This window comes from Muscardinus avellanarius, assembly GCF_963383645.1.
Source record: "Muscardinus avellanarius genome assembly, chromosome: 9".
Lineage (NCBI taxonomy): Eukaryota > Metazoa > Chordata > Mammalia > Rodentia > Gliridae > Muscardinus > Muscardinus avellanarius.
In genome coordinates, this window is record NC_137795.1 from 35,962,666 (window position 1) to 35,980,962 (window position 18,297).

At 33.1% G+C, this 18,297-nt stretch overlaps 1 protein-coding gene across 1 annotated transcript in view; it reads left to right on the forward strand.

Moving 5' to 3' along the window:
* The window catches only part of AGMO (alkylglycerol monooxygenase), a gene marked incomplete at both ends in the record, with an annotated part of 213,673 nt that overhangs the window by 163,844 nt on the left and 31,532 nt on the right, over nt 1-18,297 (forward strand). Inside the window, 1 exon segment of the mRNA XM_080701179.1 lies at nt 2,262-2,357. Coding sequence (XP_080557305.1) covers nt 2,262-2,357 — 96 coding nt within the window.

Genomic DNA, 18,297 nt, shown 5'->3' on the forward strand with positions numbered 1-18,297 from the left:
CTCCAAGCACACAGTTTATATTTCTTTGTAGTGGTATGAACTCCCTGAGATCTGTCTAGATATCCCAGAGATTAACCCTGTCCATCTCTTTCCACCCTATCTCCAACACTTTCAATGGTGCCACTTTTAATGGTGCCTTATATGCCAGGTTGTTTCTTGGTTCATGTTGATAACTCAAAAAACTCTTGCTTACTCCATTTATAAACAATTAAATTGATTAATCTTCAATATTTTAGCCCAGGATAACCTCTGGATTTACCCACATTCTTTCTTCACACATATAGGTATGGATTATTTTCCAGATTTATGGATCAATTATATATTATTTCTTTCATAATATAATAAAATAATCTAGGGTAAACAGTGCAGTTTAAGGCTAAAGAGCCTTGGAGTCAAAATGCCTTGAGGTAAATGCCTAGTAGCAATAGATACATTTGGTAAATATCATCCTGTCTTTTGGTTCAGGTACTAAGAGTCACTCTGAGTTAGAAAAAAGAGAAATTTCTTCAGTCTAGTTATATTTACATAAGGACTTGTTATAGAAATGAAGTTTTAAAGACAATAGATGATTTGAAAGTTCTAAAACCGGGTATAGAAAAGGGATCACGGGCTTATGGTTTACATTAACATGGTAAAGACTAAAAAGTCTTTTTAGAGAAACCTTTTTCAACCAACCATTTTATTACTTAGGCATAGTATTACTTTTTCATAATATTATCTTTTCTATAATAGCCTATCTTAAAGAAACATTTCTCCACATTTTGGGAAATTACAATGAACTCTAAGTATTAATCTACCATTACAAATAGAACCATCTATTAAGCATTCAAAATAAGTAGCTATACTTTTTTCTCAAAAAAGAGCTTCCAACATACCCCTTTTTTAAAAGTCAAATAAATGTTGTAAATATTTGTTGCTAACCAAATTAAATAATAGAATTATAGATTTTTTGAAAACCCAAGGATGATTAGATTTCAAATGGCTCTCTACTTCACCATTAATTTGAGGACACCAAGTCCTGAAGAAGTTAAGAACTTTGTGAATATCAAAATAATAGTCATAAATGAATCAGAATGTCAAAGATGATCTCTTGAATAAGAGCCTATCTCCTTTTGTTGCTCTCTAATCTAGTGCATTTCTTAATAATACATTGAAGAATAATAAAACTGACCCTGCTTGTAATGGTAATTGATATTTGACATGATTTAAGTTTAGAAACAAACTAGAAGGATTTATGTGAATGTCCATTTTTTCAGTCATTACTAAATGTCCTTAAAATGGCAGTTTGCTTTATCAAGAACAAAAACTTTAATATAATTTGGAAATAAATTTGTAAAACTCAAAATAAATGTTTTTAAAATATCTAGTATTTTAGAAATATGTACTTCTGTAAAATCAGAAATGTAAAGTGGACCTAAGAGTCCTTTTATTTTTATTTGGTTGTTTAATTTTTCATTTAATAAAATGTTTCCTTACAACATCAAACCAGTATTGGGAATCAAAGTCAGGAGAACACAGTAGATCGTATTAGTTGATTCTGAGCAGTTCTGTGGTTTAAGAAAAAGTTGTTTTTCTAAAGCAAAGGCATTTCTGTCTTTTAGGAAATATGGACCTTTAAAATTTGTTTCCACTGTGACACCACATTATATTTCCTACCTTAATAATTTTGGAAAAAAATTAGGAGATGTGATGCATTTAATCAACCATATGAGAATAAATTTAAAATTAAAATTATATTTTATATTTTATATGAGGTTAAATGTTTTATGATAATCTTATTTTTATTTTTGAAAACAAGAGAATGGTACAGAAATGGGTAGTGTTCACAGTACAAAAGCACATGCTTCTACAATCTTTTACTTCAATAAGGTCAGTAGTTGTGCATATATAAGAAACCTCTTTATGTCCAAGAAATACATCTAACCTTTTAAGATTAACCAAATAATATATGATATATGGTCTTTAAAATAGCTAGAATTAAATGCAAAATAGAAATCCAGTGGACTTAGCTCCTACATGCAACATTATCAATTTGTAAAAAATTTTTGCTGCTAAGTCAAATATGATACAAAGCATATAGAATAAAGTATATTTGCTGATGAAATATACCTTATGAAAATTGAATTATTTAAAACTCTCTCTCTCTCTCTCTCTCTCTCTCTATATATATATATATATATATATACATATATATATGTATATATATATATATATATACATATATATATGTATATATATAATTAAAAAATTTTATCTTAAAGATTTTCTATTCTCCTCTGGCCCTCTATATACTGCTTTCAGGATATGCTGTTCATCTTCAGTTCAATCTCCTCTACCAGTTTTTGATTTACAAAAAGGTAAATCTTTTTTTTTCTTTGTAAGTTTTATACCTAAATAGCCTGAAGCAATGTCCTGGAAATCCACTAGCAGCTGATTTATTGTGTAAGAAAAATCTTTGTCTGCCTTTTTTAAGGAGAAACAGCTGTTCATTTTTATTCCTTTTTTCTGAATATATTGCTAAGTTTATAAGAAGCAATGAGGCCAGTTGGTCTCAATAAAATAAAACAATTTTTGAACTATTAAGTACCAAAACATTTTAATACTATATTCAATACAATACCTTTATTAGAGTTTATTAAACATTACTAAACAAGAGATTTTGAAATTAATTTTAATTTAGAGACAAATATATTTGTACATATATATATATGTATATATATGTGTACTGAGATATTGAGATATATATGTATGTTTATAAGCAGGTATATATAATCAGTAGAAACATCTTGAAAATAGTTTAATACAAAATTTAGAAAAATATTTTTTATTTGAAGCCTTGTTTTAATTATTGAGTTTTGGTTTCAATTCAAGTGTTCAATACATTGCTATCTTTTTGAGGACTTATTTTCCTCAGAAAACTAAATAAATAGAATTTTTTGTTTTTTCTGGGGTAAAGTTTTCAGACTTGAATGTTTGAAGATAGATAATTAAGAAAGTATTTGCTTTATGAACTATTATACTAATCTTGTTGCTAAATATCAAGAATCACAGACCCATAAAAAAATCCTGCCCCTACATATGAGAACCTTTTGTAGCATTTGGTATTTATTAGAAGCCTTTTGAAGTTACCATAGGAATCACATTGACAGATGTCACAACCGGTTAAGCAATATAGCAAATCATAGTTGCATGAGATGACAAATCTTGATAGAACAAAGAGCATTATTTCATTAATCTGCAGAATTTCATGCTACTGATTTGCTTGGAATAAAAGACTGGACAAATGTGGCATTATTTGAAGATCTCTCATGAAATGCTATTGCGTCTTATGATAGTTGACATGCATCAAACAGTCAGTACTACAACCATCTGAAAGAGTTGTTGAGGCCTATTCTGACTCTAAAGGTCAAAGACCAAATTTGTTTAAATCAGTGAAAGGAAAGCTTTCTGATGATTTACAAGGGGAGGGGTTAAAGGAAAATTACATTTTTATAGCAACTCTGTCCCAGGCCATGCTACGTGTTGGGTCAAGTAATTTCTACATGCAGAACAATGGTACCTACGTAACTTCCATCTTCTTCTGTGTCTCTTTGAAAGGCCCCTGAGCCAGAGTGTGAGTTCCATCTTTTGAAAAGGAAAAGATGGAGTGAGGATAAGCCAGTGGTATTTCCAGTTCAAAAGCCAAGCAGTAAAAACTCTCACTTGTTCTGTCCTTTGGAAAATAGTTTACCATGGATTGTTACTACAGCTGAGTGGTATGAGAGGCAAAATATGCTTGGTGAAGTTAAGATTTCAATTTCCTATTGTTAAATTATGTTATTTTGTGAGTTTTCCCTTCACTGTGCAGGTGTCTGCCACTATTGCTATGAATCACATTATGATGTAAGACTATAGTCTACCAATAAGAGTATAAAAATAAATAAAAATAAACATAGAAAAAATAAAAAAAATAAGCTTGGAGTGGTGGCGCATGCTTGTAATCCCAAGCATTCCGGAGGTTGAGACTGGAGGATCGTGGTTTGCAGACAGCCTCAGCTACTTGGTGAAGCCCTCTGCAACTCAGTGAGACCCGGTTTCAAAATAAAAAATAAAAAAATAGGGCAGGGGGTGTAGCTCGGAGGTCAAATGCCCCTGGGTTCCATCCCCAGGCCCACAAAAAAAAAAAAAGAAAGAAAGAAAGAAAAAAGAAAAATAAAATATTATTTGAATATATTTCTGAGATTTTAAAATATATTTATTTATTTTTTGTTTGTTTGTGTGGTGCTGGAAATTGAACCCAGGGGCATTCTACCTCTGAGCTACACCACCAATTCTGTTATTTTATTTTATTTTGAAACAAGGACTTCTTAAGTTGTTGAGAGTCTCACTGCTTGCTGAGGCTATCCTTGAACCTGTAATACTCCTGTCTCAGCCTCCCATGTTTTGGGGTTACAGGGTGTGTGCCACTATGCCTGGCTCAATTCGAAGATTTTTGACAACTGTGTTATTGCTTTAGTTTATTTTATATAGCATACTACTTTTTGTTTAAAAATAATAGAACTATTCAGGAGGTATAATCAAGAAATTGGTAACTTAAGTTATTCTGGAGTCAGGGCAAATGGAGTAGAGAACTGTTATGAAGAGAAGATGTACCTGTTCTTTAAAAATTACTTTTATCAAGCTGGGTGCTGTGGCTTACACCTAAAATAAGAATACTTGGGAGGTTAAGACAGAAGGATCACAGGTTTGAGATCAGCCTCTACATCATAATTAAACCCTCAACAATTTAGCAAGATTATTTTCCAAAATAAAAAATAAAAAGGTCCGAGGATAGATCCTGAAGGTAGAATGACCCTAAATTCAATTCCCAATACCAAAATAAAATCACTTTCAACTTGTACCTGCCATACTTTTTAAATTAAAAATTAATATACACATTAGGAAGTATAAATAAAAACTGAAAACTATGGCCTTTGGCCTAGAAAAATATCCATGTTATGACTGGAAAAAATATTGACACCTGTAAGCCACTTGCACACTATTTAATATCAGGCACCCTAGATATGGTTCTCTATTCACAGAAGCTGTGTGTGAGAGCAGCAGCATGACTATGTTGGTGGGTAAGCCTGATACATTATTAAATAGAGATTCAATTCTTTGTTCTTTCACTCAACAGCCATAAAGGTCTATTTTCACTATAAGAAAAAAATGGATCTTAAGGAAGTACTGATTTTTCTAAAAGTGAAGAATATATTTCCTTTAAGTCAATCAGGTTAAAATGAAAGAAAAGAATTAAAGAACAGGTTTTCAAATGATGCATATGAAAAGAAAAAAAATAGGTCATTGCACAAATCGAAGTGTTCATTGAAATTTTGTTTATTTTTGGATTATTTTAAAGAGGAAACAACAAAGTTGTACTTTCATCCTCTTTTTGAAAGTTATACAACATTTGGCCTGAAACTATAGTCTGTGCTTAATTTTACGACTACATTTTGACAGTTTATTGTTCACTGACCCAAAATGTTTGCAATACACAATCATTTGTACTCTTTTATGGCAAGATTTGCTGAGTGCATTAAAAGTTACTTCTTATTTAATAGATATTTTAATGTTTGTGTGTGTGTGTGGTACTGGGGTTCCTGGAAGCCCTTCTACCTCGGGGCTACACTCCCAGACCTATTTTTACATTTTCATTTTGGAAACAGGGTCTCCTAAACCAGCGCACGGCTGGCTTCGAACCTGCGCGATCCTCCTGTCTCCGCCTCCCAAGCGCGGGGATTACAAGTGTGCGCCACCACGCCCGGCTAGATATTTTAATTTAATAACTATGAAATGTTTTAATATTTTTGGACATATTCAATATTATTTGGATGTTACTGATTTGACAGAGTATAAAGGCAATAGTAATATTAATTATTACCTTTGATTGATCTTAAGTTATTATCATATTTTTCTTAATGCTTGAGGAGAGCATAACATAATACTTTGGTAATAAGAATTTGAATCGTATGATTTGCTAATTTTTATAATACCAAACTGAAACACCTAAGTGTAACACTATGAAAATATTATTGATATAATAATCTTCATATTTTGACATAGTTTAGACCTATAAAATAATACAAATCAAGGTATATTACAGTATATATGATATGCTAATATTTGTAGCACAGCAAAAATATATTTTTTATTGTTTATGTAAGCATAAAATACTTCTAGAAGGACACATAGGTGACCTCTCTTTTCCTGTTGCAGGGATATGAGAGGTGACTGAAAAATAAATATCAGAATAAAACATTAATATGAATTTTTCCCAATCTACTAAGGGTAGTATAATCTTTTTGTAGTATTGGTTTTCTAATAATGATACCAAGCCATTTTTATACTTATTGGACATTTGACACATATATTTGCTTTAGTGGACTGTTTGAGCTGTTGACTTTTAAAGAAATTTTTATTGGTGCATTGTAGTCATACATCTTAATGGGATAAAAGATGGTGGAGACATATATACATCACCCAATTAGCTCTTACCCAATTCCCGTCCCATTCCCTCCCGCTCCCTCCTTCCCATTCTTGGCTTAGTGATTGACATTAATATGTTTAAGTACATCATATGCTTTACAGAATTTCCCTCTTCCCCCCTCCCTTCCCCTCAGTTAGGTCACCTTATTTGTTCATCTACAGAATCTCCTTTATCTAGAGTTCCTCCTGTTACACATTTCTTCCTAGCATTCACATATTAGGGAAAACATTTCATTTCTTATTTTTTGTGACTAACTAATCTCAGCATAATGTTCTACAGTTCTATTCATTTCCCTGTAAATGATGTAATTGTGTTTTTCTTTATGGCTGAGTAAAATTCCATTGTGTACATATCCCACAGTTTTGTAATCCATTCATCTGTTGATGGACATCTTGGCTGGTTCCAGAGTTTGGCAATGGTGAATTGTGCAGCTATGAACATAGATATATGTGCATTACATTAGTTCGGTAGTTGGGTTCCCTTTCTTTTGAGTAGATACTCAGAAGTAGTATTCCTGGATCAAATGGTAAGTTCATTCCCATTCTTCTGAGGATCCTCCATACTGGTTTCCAAAGTGGTTGCACTAATTTGTAATCCCACCAAAAATGTTTTAGAGTTCCCACTTCTCCACATCCTTGCCAGCAGGATGTTTGTGTTTGTTGTTTATGTTGTTTGTGTTTTGAGTGATTACCATACTAGCTAAACTGAGTCAAGAAGATACAGAAAATTTAAACCAACCAATAGCAATACAAGAGATTTAAACAGCAATAAGGAGCCTACCATCAAAGAAAATCCCAATACCAGATGGCTTCCCAAGTGAATTTTTATAAAACCTTTATAGAAGAGCTAATCCCAATACTTCTCAATCTATTTCATGAAATAGAAAAAATGGGACTCTCAAAAATACATTCTGTGAAGCCAACATCATATTAATATCAAGAGCATATAAAGACAGTTCAAAGAAGGAAAAGTACAGGCCTATATCATTGGTGAACTTGGGTGCAAAACTGCTAAACAAAATAGTAGCAATACACATTCAAAACCCCATCAAGAAAATTCTACACCATGACCAGGTAGGGTTCATCCCAGGGTTGCAAGGCTGGTTCAACGTATTAAAATCAATCCATGTAATTCATCATATAAACAGAACCATGGACAAAATATATGATCATTTCAATAGATGCTGAAAAAGCATTTGATAATATCCAACATTCATTTATGATACAAGCACTGCAGGGAACTGAAATAGAAAGAATATACCTCAACATCACACAGGCAATCTACAATTAGCCCACAGCCAACATCATATTAAATTAAATGGGGAAAAACTTCGAGAATCCTCCCTATGGATTACATTTGTCTTTTTATTTGTATGATTATATGTTTAGTAATATAGTTTCATTTCTTGCTAAGCTTTGTGACACATTTATTATAGATAATTTTTATTTTGTTATATTTATCTGAACATTCTTTAATTTTATTCTAGGAGGCAGTGAAATAATTGGCTAATGATACTATTTTTTTAAAACATTAATTTACTTTGTCAGGAGATGTGTCTTTTGACATTGCCTTTAATCCTAAGACCCATTCCTACTTGTTTTAATTTTGAATCTTAGGGGAAAACCTGTCTTTTATTCTTTAAATAACTATATGCCTGTTGTATTTACAAAGCCTCTCTCACTTTGTAGGATTTGAAGACTAAATTTTCTCTTGCTAGCATGAGGCAACACCTGAAACCCCTGCTCAGCAGTTTCCTAACTTTTCAGCTTCCAAGCTTTTCATCAAGTTCTTGGGCATTTGACCTGTGCATGAATAAATAAGTCAGCCAAGACTTCAGGGGCATCATGTGCACATGTGTGACTCTCTTTCTGTGGCTAATTTCTTTCTGGGATTTTACTTTTCAATTTACAGTCAATTTTACAGTCCCAAACTTTGACTACTGGCTTCTATCTAGTCAAACTTTTTTTTCTGAGTTTTACTCTTCCTTTTGCAATTAGAACATGCCTGTAGGTAGTCTTTCTAATAGAATGTCACTATGCAAACTATATCTACAAATTATTAACACTCCCATCCAGTGGTCCAGTTGACAAGCTACAAGAAAACAAACTCTTCTGATCAGCAATATGCCATAGTCTAGCAACTCATCCAGTCAGATATTTTCTGTATGTGTGTGCATGTATGTATATATATGCATGTATATTCTCATATTATCTGGGCATATATGAACATATTCATAATAAGTATATGTTATTATTATTGAAATAGAGTATTCACCTTATTCTGTATTTTACTTTTTTTTTCTGTACTGGTGATGAAACCCAGGAGGATTTTACCTCTGAGCTACACCCTTAAGTCCTATTTTTTATTCCTTATTTTTTGAAATAGGGTCTTGTTGAATTGCAAAGGGTCTCACTAAATAGCTGAGGCTGTCTGCGAACCTTGATCCTACTGTCTCAGCCTCTTTAATTGTGGGATTACAAGCGTGTGCCACCATGTCCGGCTTGCATTTTACATTTTTAATGTTGTTATTTAAACAGTTTCTTCTTGTATTATCTCCTAGTATAATGAGATTCAAGGCATCAGGTTTTTTTTTAATTTGTTATGTCATCGATGTATTTGTATAGCAAGAAAGATTTTATCTGAGAAATTATAATGTATCAATTGTCTGAATGTACATTTTAAATGAAGAAACCAAGCTCATGAACTTATTTTTGTTGTTTGGAAATTGAATTTGTAGGAAAAGATTTATAACTACTAAGATTCTCGAAGTTTTATTATAATGGATTTGGTAGAAACACTTTGTAGCTTAAGGATGGAACTAGATTCAGTAACTTGAACCAAGCTAGCACCAGCCTGAGAGGTGAGTTTGATGATGGGAACTGTAACTCTCTAGATGGAGCTTGCATACTGCTTGATTATGGGGAGCTGGTAAAGCATAAGCAGTGATAAATTAGTATAAAAAGTATGCTTATTGTGCATGCATACTAATGATTTAAGTTAAAATCTTATACTAGAAAACTAGCAGGGAAATGTCTTCATATTGGTTGGCGGGAAATAAGTTATAGTCAGGAAAAGCAAGGTTAGACTAGGATATAACATTCTAGAGCCCCCACAGTTTCCGTTATGCTGAGGACAGCAGAAAATCCTTACCTTTTAAATCTGCTTTAAAAGGTTTCTTTTGATGGGTAAATTGCTAAATAATAGTGCTGAAGACTCCTAAAAAAATACAAACAAACAAAAAATGAAGCTAATCTAGTCTAGTTCTCTCTTGGCATTAATGGCATAGTATATGAAATTATTATGAGTTTAAGGGATGAGTTCATAAATTCTTCTCTGAGATTTTTTTTCTATTTAACTATAAATTGCTTGTAAACAACATTTGTGTGTTTTCACTAATAATCTATTTTGTTAATTTTGACTTTTATTATTTTAGTACTTGGAATTGAACCCAGAGGCATTGTACCTCTGAGCTACAATCTCAACCCTTTTTATCTTATAGCTGAGTTATTTTTATTACTGAGTTGCTGAGGCTAGCCTTGAACCAGTGGTCCTCCTGCCTCCATTGCTCAAGTACTGGGACTACAGGCATGCACACTGCCTTGGCTGGGTTAATTTTGACTTTTAAAAAAATATAGTGTAACTAGTTTTCTCATTGTCTAAAAACATGTTTCATTCTGTCTGTAAACAGTTGATATATGTTTAGAAAGTATCCTTTCCCTAATTGAACAGCTGAGCACAGTGGCATACACTCATGATCCCTGTACTTGGGATATTGAGGCAGAAGGATTCCTGGGTGACTTACCAAGACCCTGTCTCAAAGTAAAAAGTAAAAAAGAACAGGTCATCCCTGAGCATTGGGTTGAATCTCTCATATCTTCAAAAATAAATTAATTTTTTAAAAAATAAACATTCACTAGAACATAGTATATTATGTAAATTGCTAAAAAGTTTCTAAGGGACTGAAAGTATCATCAGTATGATCGACATAATATATATGTTAAAAATAGATTGCAAAGGTCAATAGAAACTAAAATTTAGGAGACCTGCAGGAATGCAATGTTTAAAAGTAGAAAGCATAAGAAATGTGAAAACTATGAAGTAGTAAAGCCAATGAGATAATAGAAGCCAAGAGTTGGCAAAGTTAGAAGATAAAAATATAAAATATGTGCTTTATGTGTATAAAAGCACATAAAGATGATTCTCTAGTAGCAAAAGTAATAGGGAGAAAGTAGCATTAGTAGACATTTAGGTAAAAATGAATTCTAAGGATACAACTAACAGTGTTTTGGTTATTTTCCCCTTTTCATTTTTTTCTTTTTCATAAAATTAGAATTTTTTAGAAATATGGGAGTATTTATCTAGTTTTCAAAATCTTAGAGTCTATTGAAGACACGAGAAACATTTATTTTTATTTTAAGAAAATTTATTTTATCTTTTTAATAACTTACTAAGAAAAACTGCATATTTGTTTATCTCAATTTTTTATTGAAAGTGGTATACATTTAAACTGTGCTTGGTGCCCTCCCCCCACCTCTCTCCCCCCCAACAATGAGTGTCCAGTTTAACCATGCTATATTCATAGTTTTACACATATTCGGATGTAACTCCACCATTAATCATCCTCAGCCTTTTTCCTCCCCTATCTTTCCATTCTAGCTTTACTGAGATTTCCCCTCTATTATCTGGAGTCCTTCTGGTATCCACAATGCTCCCTTGTTTGGGCATATTAGAGAAAACATATGTCCTTCTCTTTCTGTGCTTGGATGATATCACTTAACATAATGTTCTCCAGATCTTTCCATCTTCTTGTGAATGGCATGATTTTGTTCCTTTTTATAGCTGAATAGAATTCCATTGTGTGTATTTCCTATAATTTTGCAATTCATTAATCTGTTGATGGGGGCCTCGATTGATTCCATATTTTGGCTATTGCAAATGTGCTGCTATGAACATAGGTATGCATATTTTACTGTAGTTCTCTGATTTAAATCCCTTTAAAAAATACCCAGGAGTGGTAAAACTAGATCATATGGTGGATCTATTCCCAGTTTTCTAAGGAATCTCCACACTGATCTCCATAGTGGCTGAACTAGTCTGCACTCCCAAAAACAGTGTTAAAGAGTTCCTCTTTCCTCACATCCTCACCAGCATTTGTTGTTATTTGATTTCTTCATGTTTGCCACACTGATTGGGGTTAGATGGAATCTCAGAATAGTTTTGATTTTCATCTCCCTGAGGGATAATGATGTAGAACATCTTTTTATGTATCTATTGGCCATTTGTGTCTCTTCTTTTGTGAAGTGTCTATTCAGTTCAGTGGCCCATTTCTTGGGTTATTTGTTTTGCTAGTGTAGAGTCTTTTGAGCTCTTTGTATATTTTGGATATTAGCCCTCTATTAGAGTGGTGGCTGGTAAAGATCTTCTCCCATTCTGTAGGCTTCCTCTATAGGTTCTTGATTGTTCCCTTTGATGAGAAGAAACTTTGTAGTTTGATTCCATTTGTTAATTATTGCTTTATTCCATTTGTTAATTATTGCTTTAATTTCCTGAGCTTTGGAGGTCTTGTTGAGAAAGATACTGCCTGTGCCTATTTTGGAGTGGTGAGCCTATGCCCTCCTCTAATAACTTCACAATCTCTGGTCTAATGTCTAAGTCTTTGATCCATCTGGAATTGATTTCTGTGCATGGTGAGAGGCAAGGATTTAGTTCCATTTTTCTGCATATCAATTGCCAATTCTCCCAGCACCATTTATTGAAAACACTGTCTTTTCTCCAGCTTATGAGTTTGGCCCCTTTGTCAAGGATCAATTGACTATCGGTGTGTGGGTTTGTTTCTGTATCTTCTATTCTGTTCTACTGGTCATTATGTTGTGTTAATACCATGCTGTTTTTACTACTATTGATCTATAGTATAATTTGAAATCTGGGATTTTGATGCTTCCCAAATGGTTCTTTTTGCTGAGAACTGGTTTGGCTATTTTGGGTCTTTTCTTTCTCCATATAAAATTTATGATTGATTTTTCTAGGCCTTTGAAGAATGCCATTGCTATTTTAATGGGAATTGCATTGAATCTATAGATCACATTTGGCAGAATGGCCATTTTGATGATATTTATTCTGCCTATCCATGAGCCTGGATGATTTTTCCATCTTCCAGGGTCTTCAATTTCTTTCCTTAATGTTTTATAGTTTTCTCTGTAGAGATCTTTTACATCTTTGGTTAGATTTATCCCTAGGTATTTTATTAGTTTTGAGGTTATAGTGAATGGAATTATTTTCTTTATTTCTTTCATTGTGGATTCATTATTGGTTAAAGAAGAGCCACTGGTTTCTTTAGATTGATTTTGTATCCTGCTACATTGCTGAATTGGTTAATCAGCTCCAGAAGGCTTTTGGTTAAGTTCTTTGGGTCTTCTAGATAATCAAAAGGATCATGTCATCTGCAAATAAGAATACTTTTTTACTTTATTTTTTTTCAGGTCTGGGAATGGAACCCAGGGACATTTGATCTCTGAGCTACATCCCCTGCCCTATGTTTTATTCTTTATTTTGAAACTGGGTCTCACTGAGTTGCTGAGGGCCTCACTAAGTAGCTGAGGCTGTCCCTGAACCATGATCCTCCAGTCTCAGCCTCCCGAATGCTGGGATTACAAGCATGCACCACCACACCTGGCTTAAGGATATTTTTAATTCCTATCTTTCTATTTGAATTCCTTTGATTTTCTTCTCATGTCTTATTGCTGTGGCAAGAGTCTCAAGGACTATATTTAAAAAGTGGTGATAGTTGGCATCCTTGTCTTGTTCCTAATTTTAGAGGAAATTCTTATAGTTTTTCTCATTCCATATAATGTTGGCTTTGGGTTTGTTGTATATTGCCTTAATGATGTTGAAATATGTTCCTTTTATTCCAATTTTCTGCAGTGTTTTAACATGAATGAGTGTTGGATTTTTTTCAAATGCTTTTTCAACATCTATTGATATGACCATGTGGTTTTTGTTCTCAATTCTATTTATGTGGTGAATGACATGTTTTGATTTGTATATGTTGAACCAGCTTTGCTTTTCTGGGATGAAACCAACTTGTTCATGGTGTACAATTCTCTTGATATGGTTTTGAATGCACATAGCTAATATTTTGTTTAGAATTTTTGCATCTATGTTCATTAAGGATATTAGTTTGTAATTTCTCTTTCTTGACGTATCTTTATTTGGTTTGGGGATTAATGTGATACTGGCCACATAGAAGGAATTTGGGAGAATCCCATCTCTTTCAATTTCCCAGAACAAGTTGTGAAGTATTGGTATTAGTTCTTCACTGAATGTTTTATAGAATTCAGATGGAAACCCATCAGGCCCTGGGCTTTTTTTTCTTTCTTCTTTCTTTCTTTTTTTTAATGGCTGAATTTTTATTGCTGTTCCTATTGATTGGTTTAGGCTTGTTATATCCTCTTGGTTCAGTTTAGGTAGGTTTATATACTTAGAACTCTATTGATTTCTTCCTGTCTATTGGAGTATAAATTTTGAAAATAGTTTCTGATAACCCTTTGAATTTCCTCATTGTCTGTGGTGATGTCTCCTTTTTCATTTCTGATTTTAGAATCAGATTCTCTCTTTCTTTTGGATAGGTTTGCCAGGGGTTTAATCTTTTCAAAGAACCAACTTTTGGTTTATTGATTCTTTGAATTGTTTTTCTGTTTGCTTGTTCTCTATTTCATTTATTTTGGCTCTGATTTTAATAATTTTCTGCCTTCTGCTAGATTTGGGATTAGACTTTTGCAGTCTTTCTAGGTCCTTGAGTTGTGTCATTAGCTTGTTTGCTTGGTGATTCTCTGTTCTTTTTATGTGGGTACTCAGTGCTATAAACTTTCCTCTTAACACTGCTTTTAAAGTGTCCCATAGATTTTGGTAAATTGTTCATCTATTTTCATTTATTTCCAGAAATTCCTTTATTTCTTCTCTAATTTCCCATTTTACTGATTCATCTTTCAATAGTGTATCATTCAATCACCATGTATTTAATTGGTTTCTTTTGAGTTACCTGTTTTGGTTTCTACTTACATTCCATTATGATCTGACAAGATGTAAGGAATTATATTACATCTTTTGAATTTGCTGGTGCTTGTTTTGTGGCCCAGGATGTGATCTATTTTGGAGAAGGTTCCATGGGCTGCTGAGAAGAATATGTATTCTGTAGTTTCTGGTTGAAATATTCTGTACATGTCTACTAGGTCCATTTGGTTTATAGTTTTCTTTAGTTCTAAAGAGTCTTTACTCATCTTTTGCCTTGAAGATCAATTCAGTGGTGTGAGAGGTGTGTTGAAGTCTCCCAAAATTATTGTATTTGGGTCTATTTGAGATCTGATGTCCAGGAGGGTTTGTTTTACAAATGTGGTTGTACCTACATTTGGGGAATAAACATTTACTACCATTATATCTTTTTGTTGGATTGTTTCTTTTAACAAAAGGAAGTGCCCTGCTTTGTCTCTTCTGATGTGTTTTAGCTTAAAGTCTATTTTGTTGGATGTCAGCGTTGCTACCCCTGCCCTTTTTTGGTCTCCATTAGCATGATATATCTTTTTCCATACTTTAACTTTCAGTCTGTGAATGTCTTTGGCTGTAAGGTGAGTTTTTTTTTCACACAGCATATACTTAGATTATGCTTTTTAATCCACATTGCCAGTCTATGTCTTTTGATTGGTGAGTTAAGCCTTTTGATATTCAGAGTTATTATTAAAATATAATTTTTGTTTTCTGTCATTTTGTGCTCTGTTTGATATCCTGTTATTTCTTCTTTACTTAGATGCCCCACTGACCAACTTCATCTCTTCTCTGGTTCTGAAGTCTGCATCTTTTTTCTTCTTTATGGTTTATTTCTTTAAGTATTTTCTCTAGTGTTGGCTTTGAATTCATAAATTTTTTGAGATTCTGCTTATCTTGAAACACTTTTGTTTCTCCATCAAATTTGAATAATAGTTTTGCTGGATATATGAGTTTTGGTTGGAAGTTTTTTTTTTCCAGGGTCTGGATCATATCATACTATTCTCTCCTGGCATTCATGACTTTGGTTGTATAGTCTGGCATGATTTTTGATTATTTTGCCCCTGTATGTCACCTGTCATTTTGTTCTAACTGCTTTTCAGAGTCTTTCCTTGGCCTCTATGTTGGTAATTTTCATTATTACATGCTGTGGGGAGGTTTTTCTTTGATTTTGTCTTAATGGTGTTCTGTATGTCTGCTGGATGTGTAGATCCTTGTTTCTTTCCATGTTTGGAATTTTCTCTGAAATTGTTTCTCTGAAGATATTACAGATATCCTTTGCCTGTATCTCTATTTCTTCTTCAATGCCTTTTATTCATAAGTTAGCACATTTCATATTATCCCATAGTTGTTGGATGTTTAGGTTTTGTTGCTGTAGTGACTTCTGTATGCTATTGATTGTATTTTTTGGTTTTGAATGAACTGTCTTCTAACAGTGATATTCTATTTTCCATTTCATCTAATCTTCTAGAATTTCTTTCTATTGCTGTCTTCATTTCATTTGTTAACTCTTTCATTACAGACCTTTCTGATTCTTTCTTGGTGTTTCTATTTCCTCTTTCATTTTCTATAGACTTGTTTTAAATCCTTTCATCGTATTTTAGATCAGAATTTGGAATTCCCCTTTTTGAATTTCTTGTAGGTTAGTATTCTATAGACATTTTCAGGGTCTATTGTATTCCTAGATTTGAATATAATAGCAAAGACAAGAAGTATTAGAGGTTGGGATCATGAGATATACTAGACTTGATGAAAAAATGTAACTGATGTTGAAGGATATACTCCTCCACCAACAGAAACCATGTTTGAAGTTGTGGAGAACAATTACAGTCATTTTATGCCCCAAACTGCCAGTTACTTAGTGTTGACATCGATCTGACATACCCCCAGAATAAATTGATGAGGTACAAATAGTACTTGTCTATTTGTTTCATTGTATATGGTATATTTGTCTAGCACTTCCTGTTTCCAAAGATATATCTTAAGAGTTGTAACAAATGTTACTTAACTATGCTTCATAACAACTCTTTGGAATAGGTAGTAATATTAACTTAAATTAATTATGCTGAGAAACTTGCCCTGAGTCATACCATTAATAAGTGTTATGGTGGAGATTTCCTATAGGAAGAGTGGTCAGACTTTAGATTCCTGGCTTTCATCAATTACATTGCAAAGCTTTCCTCTATATAGGACATTTCTGATTGTAGTATTATAATAAAATACCCATCATGTATTCAGCAGCCAAATGTGTCCATAAATATTTTTATTTAATTTCCACAAAATAATTTGAAACACTGAGGGTAAATTAAATTAGGTATAATTAAAATAGGTGATAAAGAATGAATAAAAATTCAAGTTACTTCAAAACATTTTGTGGCATATTTAAGGTTAATATGTATCAGTTCATACTGCAGAAAAAAAATGGTCCTGAAACTTTATAGATAAAATTTCAGAAAACTAGAATTGTTATATTCACCAAACTTTGTGGGTAAATACCATCCCTTTAAAAGCTAAGACCATTGATATTTTGAGATTTGTATAAATGATTACTAATGGTTTCAGAGATGAGTCTTTCACACTTTTTATCTGGCAGAGATACTCTTTAATATGTTTATCTAGTTATATAATGGTATACCATAGTGGGTGACAACAGAATTTATAAGAAACCAATATGGTACAGTAAAAAGATCAAGTCCATTGGTTAAAATGGAGCTCAGCTAAAATTCTGCCTATACCAAATAACTATGAAACCTCTGCCCACATCTACTGTCCTCTTTTAAAACAACCTACTATGGAGATCAGTGTGGAAATTGCTTAGAAAACTGGGAATAGATCCACCATATAATCCGGCTATACCACTCCTGGGTATTTGTCCAAAAGGGTTGAAATCAGATAACTACAACAACATATGCATACCTATGCTCATAGCAGCACAATTCGTAATAGCCAACATATGGAACCAACCTAGATCTCTATCAACAGATGAATGGATTGCAAAATTATGGGAAATACACATAATGGAATTCTATTCTGCTATAAAGAAGAACAAAATCATGCCATTCACAAGAAGATGGAAAGAACTGGAGAACATTATGTTAAGATTAGCCAAGCACAGAAAGAGAAGGGACTTATGTTTTTTCTAATATGCTCAAATTAGGGACCATTAGGAATACCAGAGGGACTCCAGACAATGGAGTAGAAACCTCACCAAAGCTAGAATGGAAGGATAGAAGAGGAAGAAGGCTGAGGTTGATTAATGAAGGAGCTACATCTGAATTTGTGTAAAAAATATAAATATAGCATGGTTAACCTGGACCCTCTTTGTTGGGAGGGGGGAAAGGGGTAGTGAGGGGGCAGTGTACAAAGCATAGTCTGAATGTATGTCATTTTCAATATGTTCCACATAAAAATAATATTAAAAGCCTAACCTAGCCAGGCATGGTGGTACATGCCTATAATTCCATCACTTGAGAAGCTAAGACAGGAGGATTGCAAGTTCAAGGTCAGCCTTAGCAACTTAACAAGGCTCTTAGTACCTTAGTTGGATCTTGTTTCAAAATAAAAAATAAAAAGGGCTGGGGGTGTTGGGGGTGTAGTTCAGAGGTAGAATACTCCTGGTTTCAATCCACAGAGGGGAAAACGTTCTAACCTATTCTTAGGAATCAAACCTGCTGCATATTCTTTGGTAAGGTCCAATTGCTTTTGAAATGAAATCTCAGTTCTTTGCATTTCACACTCCTCAAGTATTATCTTCA